General features: G+C 39.8%; 1 protein-coding gene across 5 annotated transcripts; it reads right to left on the bottom strand.

Annotated features, from left to right (window-relative positions):
- Window positions 1-436: 436 nt before the first annotated feature.
- On the bottom strand, window positions 437-23,249 carry FOXM1 (forkhead box M1). 5 transcript variants are annotated; one of them, XM_031939311.1, is made up of 9 exons: window positions 22,977-23,249; window positions 18,868-19,419; window positions 18,106-18,257; window positions 10,122-10,313; window positions 7,712-7,840; window positions 7,176-7,220; window positions 6,433-6,505; window positions 6,089-6,264; window positions 437-2,454 (listed from the first exon to the last, which is right to left on the bottom strand). In XM_031939311.1, exons 2-9 carry the CDS (start codon window positions 19,376-19,378, stop codon window positions 1,420-1,422), a joined length of 2,313 nt encoding a protein of 770 aa, XP_031795171.1. In that variant the 5' UTR covers window positions 19,379-19,419; window positions 22,977-23,249; the 3' UTR covers window positions 437-1,419. The 5 variants fall into 5 exon arrangements, with proteins under 5 accessions (XP_031795171.1, XP_031795174.1, XP_031795173.1 ...); XM_031939314.1 differs by having other exon boundaries at window positions 6,433-6,502; XM_031939313.1 differs by having other exon boundaries at window positions 22,918-22,977.

The raw sequence follows: 23,249 nt of genomic DNA, 5'->3' as shown, positions 1-23,249 counted from the left end.
AGAAACTAAGAAGAGCATCTTCCTTCTAAAGAGCTGAAGAGTTAAAAGGCCTTTTTTGGTTTTCAGATCACTCTAAATTCTCATTTAGCATTTGCTAAAGATTTACTTCTACATGAAGATGCAAATAAAAATGTGGGCAGGGAAAGGATTTCAGGCTAGCCAACTGTCCTACTGAGTGAAAAATTCTTTTTACACAATGAAGATGCATAGAGTTTAAGAGCAAGATAGAAAATGTTAAAAGGGATAGTAGGAGGTTGAGAGTCAAGTTTTTGTCAGTGTAGTCAGGACCAACAGCCCCACTCTCCTTCCTTCCCTTCTATTCCCAAAGTTCAGTACCATACTGATCCCACCTCCACCCCTCAATCCTTGCCATATGATTCATGTTTTCCTTATAACTCAGAAGTCTCCAGACACCAAATACTTTACAAAACCCAACTTCTCCACCCTGGCCTTTATTGAGTAGGCAGTTATAATTGTGTGTGCCTAAGGCTCTGACCTAATATAAATGATAGAACTTTGGCTTAGGGGGTGCTGAAGTGCAAATGGAGGGGATCCAGTATAAGTAAGGGGGACCTTATGATCACCCTTCCCCCCCAATCCCACCCATCCTTTGGCCAAATTCTCCCTTCTCAGGGCTGCTTGGCAAAATCTGTTATCTCAGAAGGAATCCTCTAGTAGCCTCATCCCTCCCCCCATTCAGCTCTGGGGAACTGATCCCATTACAGTGACAATCTGCAGCAGTGTTGTGGCTTCCCTTTGTTCCACTAAGAATCGCCCAATCCTCAACAGAAAGTTATTGCAGAAGTCCAGAGTAGGGAAAACAGATCTCCTATTCTGAATGCACGGTGGGTTAAGAAACCTTGAGAAGTGCATTCCTGACCCAGAAAAACCCATGAGTCATGAACACAAAGCTCCCGTCTCTCAGAGAAGACCAAAAGCAAGCCCTGGAAACAAACAAAACCCCTCGTCACCCTACCCACCCATTGGCAACCCCCACGATACTGATCTAAGGAAATAAAGTTATGTTAATAATTAGAGGATAATTTGGAGAATATACACTATTTACAATGACCACCTGGCCCCAAAGGACCACTGAGAGGAGAGAAGGGAGAGGAGGGAAGAAGCTTCTGGGCACAAACAGGGCTGGGAGCTCCTCCGCCAGAAGTGGCTGGTAAGGAGGGCAGGGGGGCCAGAGTGCCTTGGGGGAAGCTCCGGGACAGGCAATAGACAGCCATCAGGAGGCCAGCTGGATCAGGAGACAGCTAGAACACGACTGGCTACTTTGCCCTAACTGGGAGAAGCAGACAGGTTCACCAGCTGTTGGCAGTCCTGCTGCCATCACACAGAGTATGGGAAGTGGTCCAACCGTTAGACCACCCAGCTATTTGCCAAACCTGAACTAGTGGGGAATGCTGGGCTCTACCGTAATTCAGGGATAAACTGAGACCAACTAATATTGTCAGGGCCCAGGGGATCTTCCTCTAAGCCAGGAAAACTGATGTCCAACAGGATCTTGCTGAGGCTATCATTCATTGTGTCCAGAACCAGGCCTTCCGTCAGTGAACGGTTGGCAGAAAGGCTGGAGACGTGCATCTCAGGGGAGCCTGTCTTGGGGACTTCAGAATCTGAGGCAGGAGAGCTGTTGAAAGGGTCAGAGACCAGGTCAAGTGACTCTGGATTAAGGAGCTCATGGGATGACTCAAAGAGAGGAACATTTTTCAATGGGGTAGTGCTGAGATCCAGTAGACCCATGGAATCTGGCAACAGAGTGAAAGATCCCTGGGGAGTGCGCACTGGGCTGAAGTCGAGCCCTGCCTCCTTGTTTGGGGGTGTCAGCCTCCACGGATCTGGGGTCATGGGGAGAACAGCTTTGCTGGGGGTGGACGAAATGGGTAGCTTGCATAACATCTCCTTGACTGGTGTTTTAAAGGGACCTCCTTCATCCTGAGAATGGCTGAGTTGGGAGGAGGGCTCTGACGCCTCTGGGAGGAAGGGAAGATCTGTGTTTTGTCTGGAAGGTCCAGGGATCTCTGGGAACAAGAGTTCTGGCTCTTCCAAACAAGGTGGAATAAGGTGCTGTTTCCTCCTCGATCGGCTCATCTCCCTCCTTTCCCTCCGCTTAATCACGAGCATGTCAGAGACACCCCGTGGTGGAGACTTGAGCCCCGTGAAGGTCTTCTTAGGTCTGGAGGCAGAGAGAAGGGAAGGGTCCTGCCAAGGATGTGGTACTTCCTCCTTGACCACTGGAAAGGGTGAAGGCCACTCTTCTAGGGGGGGACTCTCCACTTTGATAGGTCTTGTGAACTGGGATAGTTCTTCCATGGGCTGGAGATCTTCTTCTTTGACAGACTGAGCTTGAAACAAAGGAGACAGCCCTTCCCCAGGTAGGGTTCTTTCCTCTTTCAGTGATCCCGAAGTGGAAAAGGGAGAGAGTCCCTCATCAGCTAGCAGCACCTGAAAGCAGAGCACAAAAATGATGGGAGGACTTCTTGGGTTCATATTCCATCCTCTGTCTTTGAGCAGAATTTAATTACTCTAGCTTGTTATTCAAAATTCTCCTGGGAAAGAGATTCCATTATGATAACCTATCTCAGGATCTAATAAAGCTTTTTCGATTGAGAAGTTGGTTCTCTGCCTAAGTTAAAACATCATTCCTACAATTTAACTTTCTAAGTTCTCACTTTTTTGTCTATAACATCACTCTGAAACCTTAGAGATATAGTTCAATTCCCTGATTTGTTGTTAATTATTTATTTGCTATCTTAGCTTTGCTATTTTACTTTTTTGTGATTTGAAAGAAATCCCTTTAACTCTCCAGGTCTTAGTTTTTCTCATCTATAAAGGACAGATAATAATACCTGTAGTAAAATGGATAATACTTTATATCTTAGGTAGTGTCAATTTCAAAGGATTATTTTGAAGATCAGATGAGAGAATGTAAAGTACATTATAAGGGTTAAAGTATTATATAAACATCAGCTATCCTGTTTATAGCTGACTATACACCTTCAGGGCACATCTCTTTCTTTCTAAATGAATACAGTAGTTAATTAACTCACAGTCTCTCTCCTTTCTAGCTCCTGTCCTCCATACTCACCTCATACACACACTAATACTCCCTCAAACACTCAACTTCCCAGTTCCTCATCCCCTTCATTTCCCATAGCCTATTCCACCTCAATCACACATGGATGGGCATAGCCTTGAACTTGCCTTCACCTATAAATGCTACCACCTCTTAAGTTCATGAATTCTGAAGTTCTCTTATATGATCTGCCTTACCTTTACCAAACCCTCTTCTTCCCCAACACTGACCCCTCAGTTTTGTTCCAGGCCATCACCCCTGTACCAGTCATACTTCCTCCCTTTCTCTATCTTGAACACTTGAGAATCTGTTTAGTTCTTCCAAGTTCCTTATCCCTTATTATATTGCTGAATGTGCTCTGCCGAGCCTCAGCTTGTAATTCACTATTTTCCTCCTCAAACCCTCTCCCTTTTGTATCTCCCTTATTGTTGTTGAGGACACTTGTCACCCTGTCAGTTTCCTAGACTCAAAGCCCAGTCCTCTTCAAGTCCTCTTTACCTCTCATTCCCCTCCAGCCCCTCCACATCAAATCCCTTGCCAAGGCCTGCCACTTTCACCTCACTCTTACTTACACTCCCTTATTTCCTGTGATGTTGCTACCTCAATAGGACAGACCCTCCTGCCTGCCCACACTACTGCAAATAGCCTGCCATGAGTTTCTCCCCACTCCAGTATATTCTCCCTTCAGTAACAAAGTGATTTTACTAAAATACAAGTCCAACCATGTCCCTCCACCCCAATAAATTACAGTGGCTTTTACCCCCAGGATCAAATATAAACTCCTGTTTGCCATGTAAAGCCCTCTCCCCTAACTGGCCAGATTTCTTCTTACACCTCATACCTCTTAGATGTACTCTGCAATCAAGTGACCCTGGGCTCCTAGTCATTTCCCAAAAAAGAGACTCCACCCCTTCACTCAGGGCTTGTTCACTGTCTATCCTCCCACCTAGAATGTTCTCCCTCCAGCTCCTCTAATGGCTTCCTTTAAAAGTCCCAACTAAAATTCATCTTTTACAGGAAGTTTTTCCCAATCCTTCTTAATTCTAGCACCCTTTCTTTGTTGATTTATTTCTTATTGATCTTGTATATAGTTTGTTTGCATGTTGTCTCCCCTTCCCTCCCAATTAAATTGTGAGTTTAAGGGCAGGGACTGTTTTTTGCCTTTCTTTGTACATTCAACACAATGCCTGGCACACAGTTGGTACTTAATGAAAGCTTATTGGCTAATTTTATATTCAAAACTGGAGCCTAGTACAATGCCTTCCATAAAAACAAGGCCCAATATATTTTCACCCTTTCATCTTTCATAATTTGACTTCTGCTCCCACAACCTTCCTGAAATTGCCTCTTCAAAATTTTCCCATGACCCTCTAATAATCCAATTGTCTTTTTTTTCTATAACTTTATCAATGCTTTTAATTTTTTTTAAATGTCATGTCTTGCTCTTCCTTACTGAAAAGTTAGCCAAAAAGTCTTGACAAAAAGTCTGCAAATAGGACATTTCACTTTCACCCTCCTCCATCTTTACCATCGTCTGACCTCTGGAATGAGATTGCTTAATGAAATCAATCTAATTTGCTGCCCATGGCCCTTTCTCAGTTATCCTCCTTCCTTGAAATCTAGGCCTCTGACCAGCAGCCATCCTGCATCCTAGAAACCCTCTTCTTGGTCTTGTGTTTACAGTTCTTCTAGCTCTTCTCCTATTCCTCTGATTGACCATGATATCTCTTGGTTGGTTTTTGTTTTTCTCCAAACCAAATACAGGGTTCTCTAACATTTTTTCATCAGACTTGTTCTTGTCTTTTTAAATTCTTTCTTGCTATCTCATCCATTTAATTACTTCAGCATAATTTATTGCCAAATCTGTAGCCTTAACTCTGGCTATTCCAAGCCAACATTTCTAATCCCTTCTGGAATTCTTCACCTGGATATCATATCCAGAATCAATTTAATATGTTCCAGATAAACTCATTTTCCTAAAAACTCTTTATTTCTAACAATAGCACCCCCATTTTCCCTTAACATAGACTTCTCTTTTTTTTGCCCCTATGACTAAAAATTATTATTGATTTTGTTTTGGAAATATTTCTTGCATTTGTCTGCTTTTTTCCATCATTATTGACATTTCTCTATTTCAATTCCTTTTTAAATTATCAAATCCCAAAACTTTACAACAAAAATGTCAACTATTTCTCCACTTCTGGTCTCTATCCTCTCTAATCTAGCCTACAGACCACTACCAGCTGCTTCCTTTCTAAATCATAGTTTTAATCATTTTAGCTTCTGGCTATTTCTTTTCATGGCATTCCACTGTCAACAAATTAATTGCAAAGTCCTTTACATGATATTTTCAGACCTACAAAATGTCCCCCAACCTACCTTTCCAGCCTAACCCATTTCCCTTGACAAATCAACATTCCTAGCAAAATGAACTATCATTTTCTTAACAGTTCCTGTATTTTTCTGCATCTTTGCCTTTGTTTATCTTGTTTTAAGATACTTTTTCTCTTCTGCCCCTCCTAGCTTCTTTTGGTATAACTAGTTCAAAGGCCACCTCCTTCAGAAAGATTTTAATGACCCTTCCCAGCTGGAAAAACTTCTTCCATTTAATTCCTAAAGCACTTTCCCTCCCATCTCTTTGTTTTGGAACTTAATTATAACATAATTCAGAATGTAATCTTTTTTTTTTTTTTAAGTTCAATATAATTTTTTCTTATTTTTCCAAACACAGAGTTTCCAATATTCACTTTTGTAAGACTTTGTGTTTTAATTTTTTCTCCTCTTTTCCTAACCTCCCAAATTCCCCAAGACAGCAAGCAACAAAATATAGGTTAAATATGTGCAGGAATATAATCTTTTCAAAACTGTTTCTTATCTTCCCAAGAAGAGGGATCAGGTCACATTCAGCTTTGTGTTCTGTGTAAAGATACATAATGAACTTGTGTGTAAATATTTGTTGACTGACTAGATGAGGACCCTTACAGGAGAAAGGACACTACTCACCTTGGGGGCAATGCGCACCCGCTTGCTATGACGGACAAGCTCTGAACTCATGAGAGAGGCAGCCAGGGGTAATGGCACCTTCACCGAAGGCTGCAGCACCAGGGATTGGTTCACTGGGAACTGGATTGGTACTAGATATGAGTTGACCCTTGGGAGTAGCGGCTTCATCTTCCGTCCTGAGAGAGAGGAGGAGGTCAAGAGCACTGGGGGCCAGACTTCCTCCCATTTCTCAATCCCAGATCCTCTTCCCAAGGATAGAAGCTGAGAATTTAACCTAAGAGTTGTGACTCTTTTTAGACTTGCTCATACACAGAATCTGAACTTGGCTCTTCCCATATACTTACGTGCACTCAAGGGGAGCTCGGCTTTGATACCCAGGTTTCTGCGGAGGTCAGGGATGGGCCGCTTCTGTTGCTGCTTGTCAAAAAAGGGAAAAGAAAAAAGCCTAGTTTAGAAAGGTGTGAGGGACGAGAAGCAAACCCCACCAGCTGCTCTGCTCTGGAACAGTGCTGTCTCTCTGCCACCTGATAGCCATAAAGGAAGAAAAAGGTGATCCAAGGGGATCGCCATGGGTCCTGTCTCCATGGCCTGTTTGTGGGAAGGGTGAGCAGCATAGTGACCAACAATAGCAGAACAGTGCCCCCAACTATACCCATATGTCTCCCCTGGGGAGCTAGACTGTATGGTTAAATAAGTGGAAAAGAAGAGCAAAGGAAAAGAAATGTGTGTGAAAATAGCTGCTTGCAAGACTCATGTCATTTACATTGCTGCTATCCCATGCCAAGTCTGTGGCACTGTTCTCCTGTCATGCTGCACTCTGCTGAACACCTTGCTGTTGCCTGTGGGAAGGGAAAGGGAAGTAGTTGTGATCCCTCAACAAGTATGCGTCTGGGGAGGTGAGACAGAGGTAATGAAGCAGCTCAGCTCTCCCACGCCTAAGATAGCCTTGGGGTGGTCTAGGCCAGCAGTCACGTGGCCCTGGGATTGCCTGCCCTTCCTTGGGTATCTTGTCCCTGTCCACTGAAGTCATGCTGAGCAGCAAAAGGAGAACAAGGCCGAGCCCCGAGCTGGAGAGAGAGAATCTTACTGATTCCAAGTGCTCAGACGATGGTGGAGACCCTGGGTCCAGTGGCTGCAGACAGCAAGGCATTGGGAAAGAAATGAGATTGAAGTTACCAACCAATTCGGTCAATTTTACCAGTATGGGAAGAAACATAAACCTGACAAACTGAAGAACACTTTCATAAAATACTCCTTGAAGAGCTTTAGGTATAGGAACATGGCTGTAACCCTGAAACCACTGTTCCTTTCAACAAAGAACTCCTTAGTTAACACATCAGGAATTAGGTCCTCAGTTTAAAAAACTCCAAATTTTGCCATTTTTGTTACCTCTAAAATTTTTTGCTACATTCTTTATCCACCCCTACACCCCCATCCTCCAAAAGCTTATCCACTATTTTTCAACTGTACATAACGCATTATATTCTTGGCACATGTTGACTGGCTGATCAGAGAACAAAATGATCTTACTCCCTCATAGGTACTGTCACTCTCAATTCTGAAGGGGTTTCTGAATCTAAAAGTAATCCCCAGTAGCCATCCCCTGAATACCAGGATGCTCACCTTAAACACCTGGTCCAGTGTCAAGTAACGATTGGCATCGGGGTGGATGGTCCAAAAGGAGACCTTGCCATTGGCAGATGTCTCCCGAACAAACATGTCATGTAGAGAAAGATTGTGGCGGATGGAATTCTGAAATGAGAGAAATATTCAGATTTGTTTTGGAAACATGACTTTTGATTCTCATTGGAGGATGGTATTCAGCTACTTAATCTCAATTTTTTTCTTCACAATAAAGCCTTTTTGGGGGCTCTGTCAAGTCTCTAGCCCTATGGTAACTATATTTCTTACCCTAAAACTCCACTGCAATGTCCCCAGACTCGGTCATGATCCCAGGGATCTTGAGCCAGACACAAGCTAGTTATTTACTCCCATTTTTTAAGGTTAGAGATCAAGAGATGAATTGGAGTTGTTGTTAGGGGGAGGAAGAAAATCAGTTTTATAGTGAAGCAATAATTGATATCAAGAGAGACTTGTGTAGAAATTAAGTCAAGTTGTGTCCTGCTAGAAAGTTGTGGAAGATAAGGATTGAGAATCAGAGTTCACATAACAGAACGCAGTATAGGAGGGTAGTGGTTTCAATTTGCTAAGTGACAGAGCTGACAGGCATATTTCTATCAATGAATTGCAAGTCAGACCAAAAAAATCATAGAATCTTACATTGAAAGGGGTATTAAGGGATTATCTAATTCCACTCTCTTATTTTGTAGATGAGGAAATCAAAATCCAGAAGACTGAAATAATATCTCAAAAATCACAGAGGCAGGAAATGGTAGAGCTGGGACTGGGATTTCGGGTCTTTGGACCCCAAATCTATTAATCATTCCCTTGTAACACACCTCACTCAATTTTGGTTTTGTCACTGGCTGCTAGTTTCCATCTGATGTGGTAGAGAATAGTTGATCCCTAGTATGGGGTTCCCTTCGGAACTCAGCCTAAGTATTATAATTCTTTTGGGGGCTTTTCCTTATTTCCTACAGTTGCTATTGCCTTCCCTTCCCAAATTATTCTGTTTTGTATATACTTATACAAAACATCCCCAAAGTCTTAGTGTAGTGTTAAGTTTTATCAATTTAAAATTAAATTTTGGAGAATATCATGTTATCAAGGTTCCTGAACTTAAAATGTACTAATATTTTGGTATATGCATGTGTAATTTTCCCACTAGAATATCAATTTGTTTAAGGCAGGAACTGTTTCATTTGAATTTGTCTACCCAGAGATGAACATAGCACCTGACACACAACAGGTGCTAAATAACTGCTTGTTGACTGTCAGAACTATAAGACAGTGTGCCTCAATCTTTCCATGTGTAAAATTAGGATCAGTCCTTATTATATATCTTCAAAAAAATATAAAAATAAATGAAATAAAGCACCAGCAACATATTAGACAACAACTTGTGCAGTGAGTAGAAGACAAGGTGGAATAAAAAAACAAAGATTGATTCATGCAACAAAAACAGGAGACAAAAGATGGACAGACCAAGAGCACATCAGAATTTTCAAAACACAAAAGGTACAACAAAGAGGCCTTAAAGGCCCTGGTTGATGTGGAATTTACCAACACAAGTAGCACCAAAAAAAGAAACATCCTCATCCATGAAATCTCAGTTCAATTAAAGTAGTGGCTCAAGAACTGTTAAGACCATTATCTACTAAGATCACCATCATCTAGGTTCTCGAGGAGGGCTACAAGGGCAGCTGCCTATTCCAACACTGTTTATAACCTGCTCCAATTCCTAGGACAGGGCTCTACCCAGATGTTCCATACCAGGGGCCAACTATTCTTTACCACATCAGAGGCCAGCAGATGGAATGCCGGCACTGTGCCTCACTCCCTACCATAATCCTCTCTCCTGAGGGGTCAGACCTTTGGTAGATCATTTAAAAAACTTGCCAATCTCACCAATATAGAAAAGGGATTCATCAGCCTTTGTAGACACCCTAGTAGAAATTCTAATAGCAAGATTATTTGAAGCATGTCATTCTACATTAATTCTGAAAGTGTTATTAGGAACGATGGAAACTTGAAAAGATATTCCAGAGACTTTCAAGCATGAAATTCCATAATCTATTCTAAAAGATGATTTCAGTGCAAGTTAAATAGTATGACATGACATCTAGCTGCATGCCAAGAGTGTTTTCTACTAAACAACGGCAAGATGGAATTCTGAACCACTTTCTGTGCTGGACTGAACCCACAAAATATCATGGTATTATAAATCGGAGGAACTAAAGAGATAATTTCTTGGCTATTTTGCCTAAGTTAATGGAAGTACATTATACACTCAAATTTCAGATGCATTTATTTTTAGGTCTAGTCTCTTCTGCTTTCAACTGTTCTTCCATGACACCAGACAGTGGGGATTCGGTCACCTGGACCCTGGTTGTTATAGAGACATTATAGAGACCTTCCAGCCCGGTTTGGCGATGTGCTTAAAGTAGGGAAAGTGATCTTCAATCCAGGTATAGATGTCTTTCAAGGTCATGCGTTTCCGCTCAGTGCTGTTGATGGCAAACTGGATCATGGCCATATAGGAATAAGGTGGTCTTTCTGATACAGAATCCTGCCAGGAGGTTGATGCAGCTGGGGGTTCTTCCACCTGAGAACAACAAAAAGGGAAAAAGAGGAGAGAAACCAGTCATCAAAGCTGCCCATCTAGAGTCCATCTCTTAGGAAAAAATCCTCTTACTCAGAAGATGATTCCAGAGGAAACACATTTTCAACCATCTTACTGTGGGACCTGCCCTATAAGTAATTATCAGAGATTCAATTCTTTCTAATTTTGTGATAACCTATTTATATCAGACCACTCAGTATTAAATCTCTGAAATTTCTTCCAGCTTTAAATCTGTGATACTAATCCAAACTGACAAATCCAGTTGTCTGATGTAAATGGTTACATAGAATTAGGAGGAACTTAATTTCTGATAACATCAGACTACCAGATTGGCTTAATCAGTCTGAATAATTCTTAAGGATAACAAATTAAGCAATTTGTCCGAGGTCATCAAAAAAATAGCAAATTGCAGGATTGAGATTTGAACCCAGGGCTTTTGACTTCAAACACAACACTGGGAATCACATGTGATTCGCTCTGCTACAAATATTTTTTTCAAATTTACAATTTTCTGTGTGTATCTTTTGGCAATAGTTTTTTTCCATTTTTATTCTAAATAAGTTTTACTCTTTTGTAGACAATAAAATATTCTGTTCCTGAATAATAAAACTATCTCCCCAGAGTAGATATGAACATTTCCATCATCATTCTATCTTCACAATCATATGTAATATATTCTAAATGCCCCCATCAGATGTAAAACCTAATGCTTGGTTGTTTGATTAATATATGGTAAAGTTGAATATAATGTACTGACTAATAGGATAATGTTTTGCACGATAAAATTTAAAGAAATAAAGCATTTCTTGATATGGCAGCCAAGCCCCAAATGCTGTTCCACAGAGGAAAATACTTATTCTCTTCACAGTCTGGCAGTGCGCTAGTGAATTTATATAGGTCTTGTGTGTTGGAAAGAATTCTCCAGAAACGATTCATACTTCACAGAAGTAAACTTGGACAATTCCTTCCAGCACAGAAAGGCTTTAAGTAAAATCTCAATGAAGGACTTTTGTCTGAGAACCAAGCTATATAATTTCAAGAAGCTTGTTAACAAGTTGGCTGTAGAGTGACTGACTTTTTGGGTATATCAATTCACAAAGTCCAATTACTAAAGTTCAAGGGGATCACAATCTACTTCAGTGGAAATAGTCAAATTATATATTCTTGAAATATTAGAAAGACTAAGTTCAAGATGCTTTATCATTATTAAATTATAACTCATATTTGGAATGGTTTGCTATATGTTACATAGGAACTTCCATCAAAGAATACATATTATTGTCGCGGGGGTATATTGCAGTCCACTAAGCCAGGTGGATGAAGTAGATAACAAGTTTTTAATATAAATCACAAATTGAGCAAAGAGACAAAAATATAATAATGAATGGTTCAATAGATCAGATTGAGAAGCTGATAGATTCTTCAGTTCCATGGGGATAATTTTCATTTTCACTGGGGAAAAACCAGGGTACAGAGGAAAGACTACAGATAAGGAGTCAGAAGACTGGGGTTCCAATCCCAACTCTAGCCCTGATTACCTGAAGGATCTTAGGAAAGTCACTCAATCTCTTTCTGTCTCAGCTTCCTCACTTGTAAGAATACATAGTTGAAACTAGATGATCTACAAGGTTCCCTTCAGTTCTAAATCTGAAATCCTATGACTTCCCAAAGGTTGAAGAAATGACAAAAAGAAAGTGCATCATGATTCTATTATTTTAGACCTGATTTCGAACAATAAGAAGAAACTCCATAGGTTAAAGAATTGGGGTACATGAATATAACAGCATATTGTGTCACAAGAAATGACAACATGGACAATTATAGAGGAAATTGTAAGATCTCTCTCTGAACCAATACAGAGTAAAATGTTCATCTAGAACAATTTATACAATGACATATATTCAACTTTGAAAAGCTTTAAACTATGATTAATGAAATAATATATCATGAGAGAAAGTTCTGAAAATGAATCATGCCACCTACCTCCTTCTAAAGAAATAATGGACTTAAAATGCAGAAGGAAACCTATATTTTTGGACATGGTCAATGCAGAATTTTATTTTGCTAAATGATACATATTTGTTATAGGGAGACTTTTTTTTTTTGTTTGAAGTCTTAAAAAGAGTGGGGCTGTACAAGGAAAGAATATTAAAGCATGTAAAAAATAAATTTTTAAAAATAAGACATTTTAAAAGAATTATGATATATTTTATAAATTTTTAAAATTTTTATAAATTGTTATAAGAAAGACCCCCTAGACATAGTCTAGCATATGAGTTAAGAGAAAGATCAATTTAAAGAAAAAGTAGGAAGATCCCAGAGTCCAAGAAGAAAGGAGGAACAAAATTTGATGACAAAACTGTAAACGATTCTGATGAAAAAATGGGAGATGGTATCTAAAAAAATTAATAGAGAGAACTCAGTGATGAGATTAGATTGTAAAAGAAAACATATATATATATATATATATATATATATATATATATATATATGAGATAGCAAGAAAGATAGGAAACAGAATTAATACAAAAGGATGGCAAATTCTGCAAGTATATTAGGTTAAAATTCAACATGAACTGAGGCTTGCAATAAATACTAAGGATAATAAAAATGCTATGTTGGAAACAAAAAATAAGACCAGGTTTTAGGGAGATAAGGTTATAACATGACAAAGAAGAAATTATTTTGCTTCTATAGTCTCTATTAATAAGAATAATCTTCAAATGGCAATGAAAGGAAAAAAATAGTAGGAAAATGAAATCCAAGATACTTGAGACAAGAGAGTATCCAACTGCTATTAAAGATTTCAAATCATCTGACAGAAGCAAAATTATATTTCAATATACTGTAGAATTTAGGAATGAGTGAGAAATTATTGCTCATGACTTTTGAAAAAAGGTGCCATGGAATTGAGATCAGCACAAAGAAAAGGTGTATTCTTACAGCAAAGTGGCTTATGAAGATTTTAAAAAGGGAAACAGCAGTTACTATTATTGGAATCTTTACAAACTGTTAAGCCATTGGAGTTGATTTGATCTTAGAAAGAGATATTTTGGGCCAAAACTTGAAACAAGGTACTAAGTGGAACTGATAGAAACAATGCTTGTGTTCACACCTTTAGAGAGCTTATAAGTATCTAAGTACTCAATGGAGTTCACATGTTTGGGAGAATTCAGGGCTTAGTATGGCTTAGTCCAAATTCACACCTCCCTTAGCACCAGAGAGCACTCTGGGAGATAACCCATAATCCCTCTCTCTCAGAAGAGATCCTATATAAGAAACAGACAGAGGCTCTCTCAGGGAGTTGAGCTGAAAACACTGAGAGAAGAGTTCAGCTGAATTAGATTGAAGAAGGGAGCGTCGGTCAGTTCAGCAGAAGCCCACTCTCGGAGGTGCAGCCAGATTGGGAGATACAGAAGCCTGCTTGCCTCAGTTGGAGATTGAGAAGCCACGAGTCAGAGTTGAGCTGGAGGCTGAAGAAAGCAGAAGCAGGAGCCAAGGACAAAGCTGCAAGAGCTCTTGGGAGAGATAGGCCTCTGGGCTAACCGGGCTATATTGAAGGACACGATAAAAGTTCAGATCTTTTATCACCTGGCTGTGATTTTGGCGTAATTATTTATTTCAACTGAGACTAAGGCTGCCTCCAGAAAACTTTCACATACTATGATCCAATATGGATTAAGAATCTTTTTATTTTAGGCAAAACCTGCAAACTGTAGGTCAAAGGGATGTTACTGACACAGTATAACTAGTATATGACAGATTTTCAAGATAGTCTTGTAGGCTACATGAAAAGGTAAAACCTAGATAACAGTATAATCAGATGTGTTCACAACTGTGTGAACAGATGTAGTCCCAATTACTGAAATGACATCGGCTTGAACACTATAGCTATTGGAATCCCACAGGTGTTTTATCCCATTCAATATGCAAGTTAAAGATAAAGATGGTACATATATATTAAATCTGCAGATCAAGTGTTGTTAGGGGAATAATTAACATGTTGAACAATACAATCAGGAACTAAGAAGATGCAGACATGCTAGAATAGTGGACTAACTCTTTTAAGGATGAAACTTAATCGAAATAAACATAAAAGTACTGCACCAGGGTTCTGAAAGTTAAGTGCACAATTACAGAATCAGAAAAACATAACAGCTAATAATTAAGTAGTGCTTACTATGTGCCAGTCATTATGCTAAGCACTATGCACAACTATTATCTCATTTGATTCACAACAACCCGGCAATAATGATGCTATTATTATTCACATTTTACAGATAAAGAAACTGAGGCAGAGATTGTGTTCTACCCATTTCACCACCTAATTGCCCCCTAAGACAGATCATATAAAAAAGATCCAGGGGTTTTAGTGAATTCCAAGTTGTATAGAAATCAATAGTGTGATATGGCAGTCCCCAAAAGCTAACGTGATATAAGGCTGCACTAATAAATCTAAGTAACTGAAGAATAGGTCATCGTTCCATTGTACTCTGCTCTGGTCAGACCACATTAAGGATATTTACAGTTTGGGGAACTAGCAGAGGATGCCATATTTTTAGGAAGGATGCTGACAATTAGAGTCCAAAGAAAGGAGACATATGAGGGTACATGAAACCAGGTAATACAAAGATTGATTCAAAGAAGTAAAGATGTCTATATGAATATGATCTTTGATCATATTTGATGTTTATATGAATTTGATATTTAAAGATGTATATATGAATGACCATATGAAAAAGATCTAAGAAATTTAGTTTATGATAAGTTTAACAGGAAGTAGCCGTGTGATATAGCAAACAATGGGGCAAATGTGATTTTTAAGCTGTATTAATGTGTCCAGAACAAGGGATCTAACAGTCATATCATACTCTGAACTTGATAGTCACATTTAAAATACTGTTTATATTGGAATTACATTTTAGGAGATATAGTGGATTGAGGCTGGAAGGGACAACAGGAATGGTGGAAAGAACATAAATGATCTCACATAAACATGGAATTATATAATTTAGAACCAAAAGGGTACTTAAGAGATCATCTGTTGTGACCTCTTTATTTTAAAGATAAGGACACTAAGAACAAAGAAGTTAAATGATTTACCTAAGATTATACATAATAAGGAGCAAGGCTCTATCACAAAGCCATTCTCAACTCTGATTGCTTAACCAGACAAGAGAAGGCTCAAAGAGTAGGTGACTATTTTCATTTTAGCAACTAGGACAGCTGTAGTTTGGTGCAGTGCAAAGAGTAGTGAGTGGATTATGAAGGATATGCCTCAACATTTCAGCTGAGTGGGCAGGCACTGCCTGTAATACATTGAAACAGGCTGAGTGTCAGACAACACCTCTAAAGAGACATAGACCCTTTATTCTATAGGAATGGAGGACAATTCTTGAGAAGTTTGAACACGAGAAAGGTAACTGGATGCCTTTCAATACAGAAGTAGCTGTAGCATAGTGGAAGGTGCAGACCTCCTCCCCCATGGTCTTGATTTGAGTTCTGAGAGGTTCCCTTGTCTAATTCCCAAAGAGTGCCAACCAAGGAGCACCATTAGTCATGCATGTTTGGGTCTCTAAAAGTAATTGGCAAAAAGAACTAGGATACTAGTATTCAGCAAGGAGAATTTGCCTTATATGTGAAGAGCATCCACATCACTTGTACAAACATATCAGCTCTGCCTTTTAGGGTATCTAGTACCTTAACATTTTAAATAGTTGATGGGTTGTCATGCCAGAGAGATAATATTTAGTAAATATTGCTCCAAAATACAGAATTAGAACAAGCTGGTAGAAAATGTAATATTCTTTATTAATACCACCTTCTTTTATAATTCTTAGCTCTTTCCAAGTTCAACTCCAGTATTATCTCCAACAGGAAATCTTTCCAGTTTCCCGAAATTGTTAGCGCTATATCCTGATTCAAATTACACTGGGTTTAATTTGTCTTTTTAAACACTGCATCCTACCAGTATATGCTCCTTAAAAGCAGGGACCATGGGGCAGCAGGGTGGCACAGAGGATAGAGTACCAGCCCTAAAGTCAGGAGGACCCAAGTTCAAATCTGGCCTCAGACACTTAACACTTCCTGGCTGTGTGACCCTGGGAAAGTCACTTAACCCCTATTGCCTCATGAAGAAAAAAAAGAAAGAAAAAAAAAAACAACAACAACTCTGAGCAATCAAGTCATTATGACTATTACAAATACCTGAATTAACTGTAAAGATCCTATGTAGTAAGATGCTATTTATATCCAGATAAAGAACTGACACACACACACACATATATTTTTGTCTATTGGTAGCCATCTCTAGGGTGTGAAAAAAAGTTACATAATAACTTTGTTGTATATTTGAAATACCAAGTTGTACATAAGAGATATGTAGTTTCAGGTATAATTCTCTGTTTTTTTATTCCATTTTGTTTTAATTCTTATTCCACTTTTATTTCTTAAGTTCAGTATTTTTTTTTAAAGTTTTTTGAAAAAGAAACATTCAACAAAATGAAAGTCCAGTCACCATTACAATAGTCAAAACAAATGCTTGCATATTCTCCACAAAAAAACACATACACAAAAAACTGAAAGACAGCACAGCTTCAACTTCTCAGCTCCTCTACTGCTAATAATCCCTACTCCTACTAGAAGTTTTGTTGTGACAAAATGTGTTAAATTGGCTTTTCTTAAAAAAATACACACATACACACACACACACACACACACACACACACACACACACATGCTTGAAATTACAAAGAGGCAGTAGGAGGGAAAATTTCTTAACTATTACAGGTATTTAAGCTAGAATCAGTTGATCAAAAAAAAAAAAAATTGAGTACCTACCATGGGCCAGGAACTATACTCTATATTAGATACACAAAAGTGAGAAGGTCCCCGCCATCTGTCCACAGATGAATTAAAAAAAAAAAATCTTAGTAAATACAGAGACTTCAAGAGAGGTCTCTTAAAGGAAATAACACTTAAGCTGAATCTTGAGAAGACCAAAGAAAACCTCTGTCAAGAGAGAGAGATAGAGAAAGCATTTTGACATGGCAAAGCCTATGCAAAGAATGGGAGTTGTGAAATAGAATGATGTGAATAGAGAATAGTTAAGTAGGTCAGTTGGGCTGTACTATAGGGTGTAAATAGGGCATACGTAATTCATGGTCAGCCTAGAAGGGGATATTGGAGCCATATTGTGAAGAGTTTCAAATGGCACAGAGAAGTTTTTCCTAAAAGACAGTAATGTACCACAGAAGCTTCTTTAATAGGAAAGATATAGTCAAACCTTAACTTTAGTTAAGTTATGTGGCAGTTATGTGGGAGACATATTGGGAAAGAGAGAAGTGAGGAGAGCCGGACTGGCCTTGACATAAGTGCAGAGAAGAGGACAGATATGAAAGATAGAAAAAAAGCAGAATAATAAGAATGATGACTAGATATAGTGGAGAAAATGACAGGGAAGAGGCAATAATCACTTGTTGAAGACATTTTAGACCGGACTCGTGCACTAAGCAGACAGATCACTGAACAGACAACTTCTAAAGGTCCATTCAATTCAAAGATTCATACTTACCAGTGCAATATGTATAGTCTTCCCATTTCATGCATGAGGGAAAAAGTCTCAAAGGGAATTGACTATTATTACACATCACAGCAGTAATGGAAACTGAATTGGAATCAGGAGATTGTAATAGTTGGCCATTCAAGACACTTTATTAGGAACTTCCTAAAATGATCCTGACCCTTCTACTCACATTACTTTAAGAAAACTCACCTTGACTTGACTTTGCTCCAGATGTTGATTTTCCTTCTCTTCTATCTCTTGTTTGATGCTGCAGGAACCCAGTCCATCAGAACTCATTTTTCCCAACCACTGAATATTGGTCAGGCTATCATCGAGAAGGCAGCCTGCTGCCTCACTTCCAGCTGATGAAGAAATAAATCAAAGATCCTCTTTACCTGCCTGCAGCTATTCCAGAAGCTGTCTCCCTGATATCCAAACAGACAATTGAGGAAAATTTTCTAGTGTTCAGTATTTTGGAATCAGGGAGTCTGTGCACATAAGATGCCCTGAATTGCTATGTTCCATTTTAGGTTTTGGGAGAAACTCACTTGGATCTTAAGATATCCCTATTTTTAAGCATTCTGAAAACTAGGCTATTTAATCTATCAAAAAAAACTATTCACTCAAGATGTCACTTTCGGTCCCTGTACTTTTGCTATAAAGACTAATCATAATTTCTTTGTGGGGTCACCTAAAGGAATAATAAACAGCAAGTCCTTTATCAAATTAAAAAGGAATCTGGAAATGCTTAATTTTAATTTCAGTCTCAGAACCCAGTTGCTGGGAGCCAAGATTTCAAGACCAAAGAACAGATTAATTTCTATTAGAGTTTCAGATGAAATGTGATACATCTAGACATTAAACAAATAATGAATGTAATATAAACAAAAAATCCTGTCACCAAGTTACCACTATTCTCTGTTTAGTAATATATACAAGCCTCCCCACCTCCTTGCGTTATACATCACATACCACAGCCCTCCAATTCCCATCCCCGACTGGAATGAGCTCCTAGTGGTCTGGGTAGGGTCACATCTCTAGTTGCAGGTTTCGGTCCCATGCTTTCAGCTACCACTTCTGCCCTCTTGGCCACTTCCTCTCCTTGGTTGGGAGGCTGGGGTCCAGGAGGAGGGGCAGGCGCCCGTCCGCTGCTGATGAGGATGAATTTGTTAGGCCCACTGCTGCCACTCTCTTTTCCTTTGGCAGTCAGAGCTGCAATGATGCTCTGGATGTCTGTGTTAGTGGGAACTGCCACCACTTGGGTGTTTGGCATGGTGGGATGGTTGATGATCTTGATGCCAGTTGGAAACTTCTGAAGATCAGGTTCTGCCACTTCCTTGGATGGCTGCACTTGGCCAGACTCCTGCTGAGCAGGAGTGCCTTTGGGCTCCTCTTTGGTTGCTTCACCTGGGGCATCACGGATAGGAAGAGGGAGTTTCCGTCTCTTGAGAATCAGGGGCCGACGGGGGCTAGTTTTCATCATGAATCTGTGCAATACTTCTCCATTGAAAACAAGAATAGAATCTGTAAGGAACAAGAGGCAATTTAACATGGATTATGAGGCTAAAAAAGAAACTGCCTGTACAGAAAGGCATTCTTCTTCACAGAAGCAAATCTTGATCATCAGAATGAATTCAAAGAATTGTTAGGCTTCAGTAACAAAAGAATTAATCCCAACTAAACAGAAATCAATTTTAGTCAAATATTTACCACCCCTTAGTACAAGGTACTGCCCTAGGGACAGAGTATACAAAGATCAACCCAGAAAAAGGCCATATCCTTAAGTGCTGTGACCTCACACCCACAAAACCTGGGTTCATGGAAGTCCCACTTCTAACAAATATGGCTTTGTAATAACTCTGGAAGAGTCATTCAGTTTCTCTGTGCCCATAAATTATAAAGAAGGCTTCCTCATCTAGTAATTCCCTGAACTATTGAAATTATATTTCCTTATCCCTATGGTAACTAAAGTAAGAGTTGATATGTTTTCTTAATTCATTCTTACAGGGAGTGGCTAGAAAGGGAATAAATAATTGGCTTCTATTAGTTTTTCTCCTAGACTGTAGCAGGCATCAACATTAATATTTTTCTGATTGGCAAATCAAAGACTCCAAAATTATGCTAGCAAAAGTTTTACTTTGCCATGGAATTTAGTGTTGTATTTTACAAGTTACTATTAAATGTAAACTAAAAGTTGCTTCCGTTAAATTATTCTAATTAGCTGAAGGAATACTGAATCTTTCTATGTAGCAGAAATGCATGTAGATTAATACATATTTTGACAGGAAAAAAAAAGATAAAAATCCCATTCTATAAGAAACATTCAATCTAGTGATAAGAAAGTGGATCACTGAAGCAAATGAAATGAAAAGTAGAACCTAAGCTCATCTATGGCTAAGTCACATTTAATGGCAAAATAAATGAAAACAAGTAGAATCTTCCTGATTCCAAAGCCAATATTGTCCCTGCTATGCCTAGCTGCTTCTGGTGGGCACATTTCCTTGAAATCATCCCAGAGGATGGAAAATTCATATTAAAGGTATTACAATAAACTTTCAGCCTCAAGATAGTATTAAAGGGGGAGAAAATGGAGATTTTTATTTATTATAGTCTAGCACAACAGAAAAATGATGGATTTGGGGTAAGGCAACTTGGATTCCAATTCCGTTTCCGGTATTCTTTAATTATATAATCTTAGAAAAACCATAACTTCTGAGAATCTCAAATAGTTGAAAGGGACCCCAAAGGCCATCTATTCTATATTCATACTTCATCCCATAACATAGTGAGCAAGGCATCCATTCTTTACATGTAGATTTGCACTGAGAAGGAAGCCACCACCTTGTAAGACTCATGTTACAAAGTTTTTCCTTATATAGTCTGAAGTGGCCTTCTTGCAAATTCTACCAATTACTCTCAGTTAGGTGTTCTGAAGTCAAAAACAAGTCTAAACTCTCTTCTCCATGACAGTCCTTCAAATACTATCACGTTCCCCTAAGTTTTCCTTCTCCCAATTAACTATGCTGCTCAGTTCTTTATGATTCTTGTTACATCATTTCAATATTCACCATCCTGACTCACCACCCCAACTCCTATAGATAGATATTCCATCACATCTCAAATGTCTTATCTAAAATATAGCTCCTAGAACTAAATACAATGCTTCAGCTATATTCTGATAAGAACCTCTTTAAGAGGTTTGGCAATTGTTAATGCTGTAAAGTTACCCATGTATATATCCTGTAAATAAAAGGCTATTAAATAAAAAAAAAAAAAAAAAAAAAAAAAGAGGTGAAAAATTGGAACAAGAGGTTTGGCAATTGTTAATGCTGTAAAGTTACCCATGTATATATCCTGTAAATAAAAGGCTATTAAATAAAAAAAAATTTAAAAAATAAAAATAAAAATAAATAATACAAAAAAAAAAAAAAGGTCAACTTTCATGTAAAAATGTTTATAATTTCCCAACCTCTACTATTACATTTGTTTTATTATAAAACACCCATCAGTCTTTAGAAGGTTTTTAAAATAATTTTGGTAGGGATTTAATAAATACTTTTTTTATAAAAAAAAAAAAAAAAAGAACCTCTTTAAACCTCAAGTTCTTCATTTGTAAAATGAGAAGACGAATCTCTACAGTTCCTTTAGCTCTCAATCTATGAACCTATAGTAATGTTAGGACCATACATTTATAGGGCATTTTAATTTTTTTAAGTATCTAACAATTATTACCTCATTTAGTTTAAAAAAAAAAACCACCCCTGCAAGATAGTTATTAGCTTTATTTTTAATGAAGAAAATGAGGTTGGTTATTGTCCTTCCTTCCCAATAAGGACCAAAATGACACCACTATGTTAGAGTCCAGGTATAATGTGTCCCACTGTGACTGATCACACCATACAAGTTCCGAGGGCTCCTACCATAGGTTGGGCAGGGTCCCTATGAACATTTGGAGTAGACGCTCTAACTGCACATCCTGTACTTCTGAGCTACGACAATTCTGCTTTACTCATACAGCACAGCAGGTGTGCCCTCATGGGAAAAGGTGCCGTGCTCTATAAGCAAAACAGAATTAGAGCAGCTCTGAAAAAAAAAAAATACACAGAGCAGAGACTATACATATATATGTACATGTATAGAGAAATGACTTGCTTAATTTCTACAAGTTAGTGGCAGAATCTGCACTAGAACTCGGATCTCTGATTATTTTCTTCATGCTATGGTACACGTGTAAGGCTGGAGGAAGGAAATAAATTTGTCTTGGGATCTTCCAATACTTTGAAAAGACTCCTCCCTCTATTAGGAAATGTCATCCTGGTAATAAGAGAAAGGCTTTTTCCTGGGTTCCTGCTACATAATTTGGGGAATCACAACTCTTGGGCGTTTGACAAGATGACCCGGGCTCTTTTTACCTTTTCATTCTTGGACCTGTGTTCTCACAGGTGGAGCCGCCTTTATCCCCCCCTCCCCCCAGACCCTGCTTCTTTCTTTTCTCGCCGTTCCCTTCCATCCCTTGCCCCAGACCAGTGATGCATCTGACAGCACCTAAGTGACCCAGTGCTAAAACGCGGACGGGGAGACATAAAAGGTGGAACAAAATCTGGTTCCAGCCTTCAAGGAAGGTAAAACGAGTAATGCACATTTGCAAATAACAGAAACGCAGGATCTGAGGGGCACAACAAACGCCGAACACCTAAGGCCCAGTCGGGGAAGCCCCAGCCGGCCGGGGCGTCTGGGGGGGTCCCGAGGCAGGGACGGAGGCGGCCCCCGAGTGCAGGGTACTCTCCGGGGACCCCTGCGCCGGCCCATTCATTTCCCAGAGAAAGCCACGCAAGTCCAGGCGCCGAAGCTGGGGTCCAAGCTCGGGCCCAAATCTCCGGGGAAGCCCAGGAGCTGCGCACCGGCAGAGGCCCGTCGTAGGGTGGCGGCTGCTTAGCCCAGCCCCCTCCCAGCCTCAGGGCTCCCACCCCGCCGGGGTCTCTAGGGCCCTCCCGGGAAAGGGGTCAGACCGGGGGCCCTCACCTTTCCCTTCGAGAGCAGAGGCCGCTCCCCCACCCCTGTCGCCCCCGAGGTCCTCTCACCTCAGCAAGCCGGCTGCTGCCTCCACCACCGCCCCGGGGCGGGCCTCCCGGGGCCGGGCCTCCCCTCAGCCTCAGCCCGCGGGGGCCGAGCCAGGGTCCAGGAGCAGGCCCCGGGCCGCTGGGGGCCGGGTCGGCCAGGTCCCCGGCTGCGGGGGGAGGGGTGGGGTCGCCGGGAGGGGGGAGGGGGAGTCCCCGGCTAGGGGAGGGGGAGGAGGGGGTAAGGGGGCTTTCAGTTTGTTCCGCGGTTTGAAATTGGCGCCGGCGGAGCGTTGC

Source organism: Sarcophilus harrisii, chromosome 5 (genome assembly GCF_902635505.1).
Source record: "Sarcophilus harrisii chromosome 5, mSarHar1.11, whole genome shotgun sequence".
NCBI lineage: Eukaryota > Metazoa > Chordata > Mammalia > Dasyuromorphia > Dasyuridae > Sarcophilus > Sarcophilus harrisii.
The sequence above is the reverse complement of the archived record's forward strand: the minus strand, read 5'-3'. Positions and strand labels throughout refer to the sequence as shown.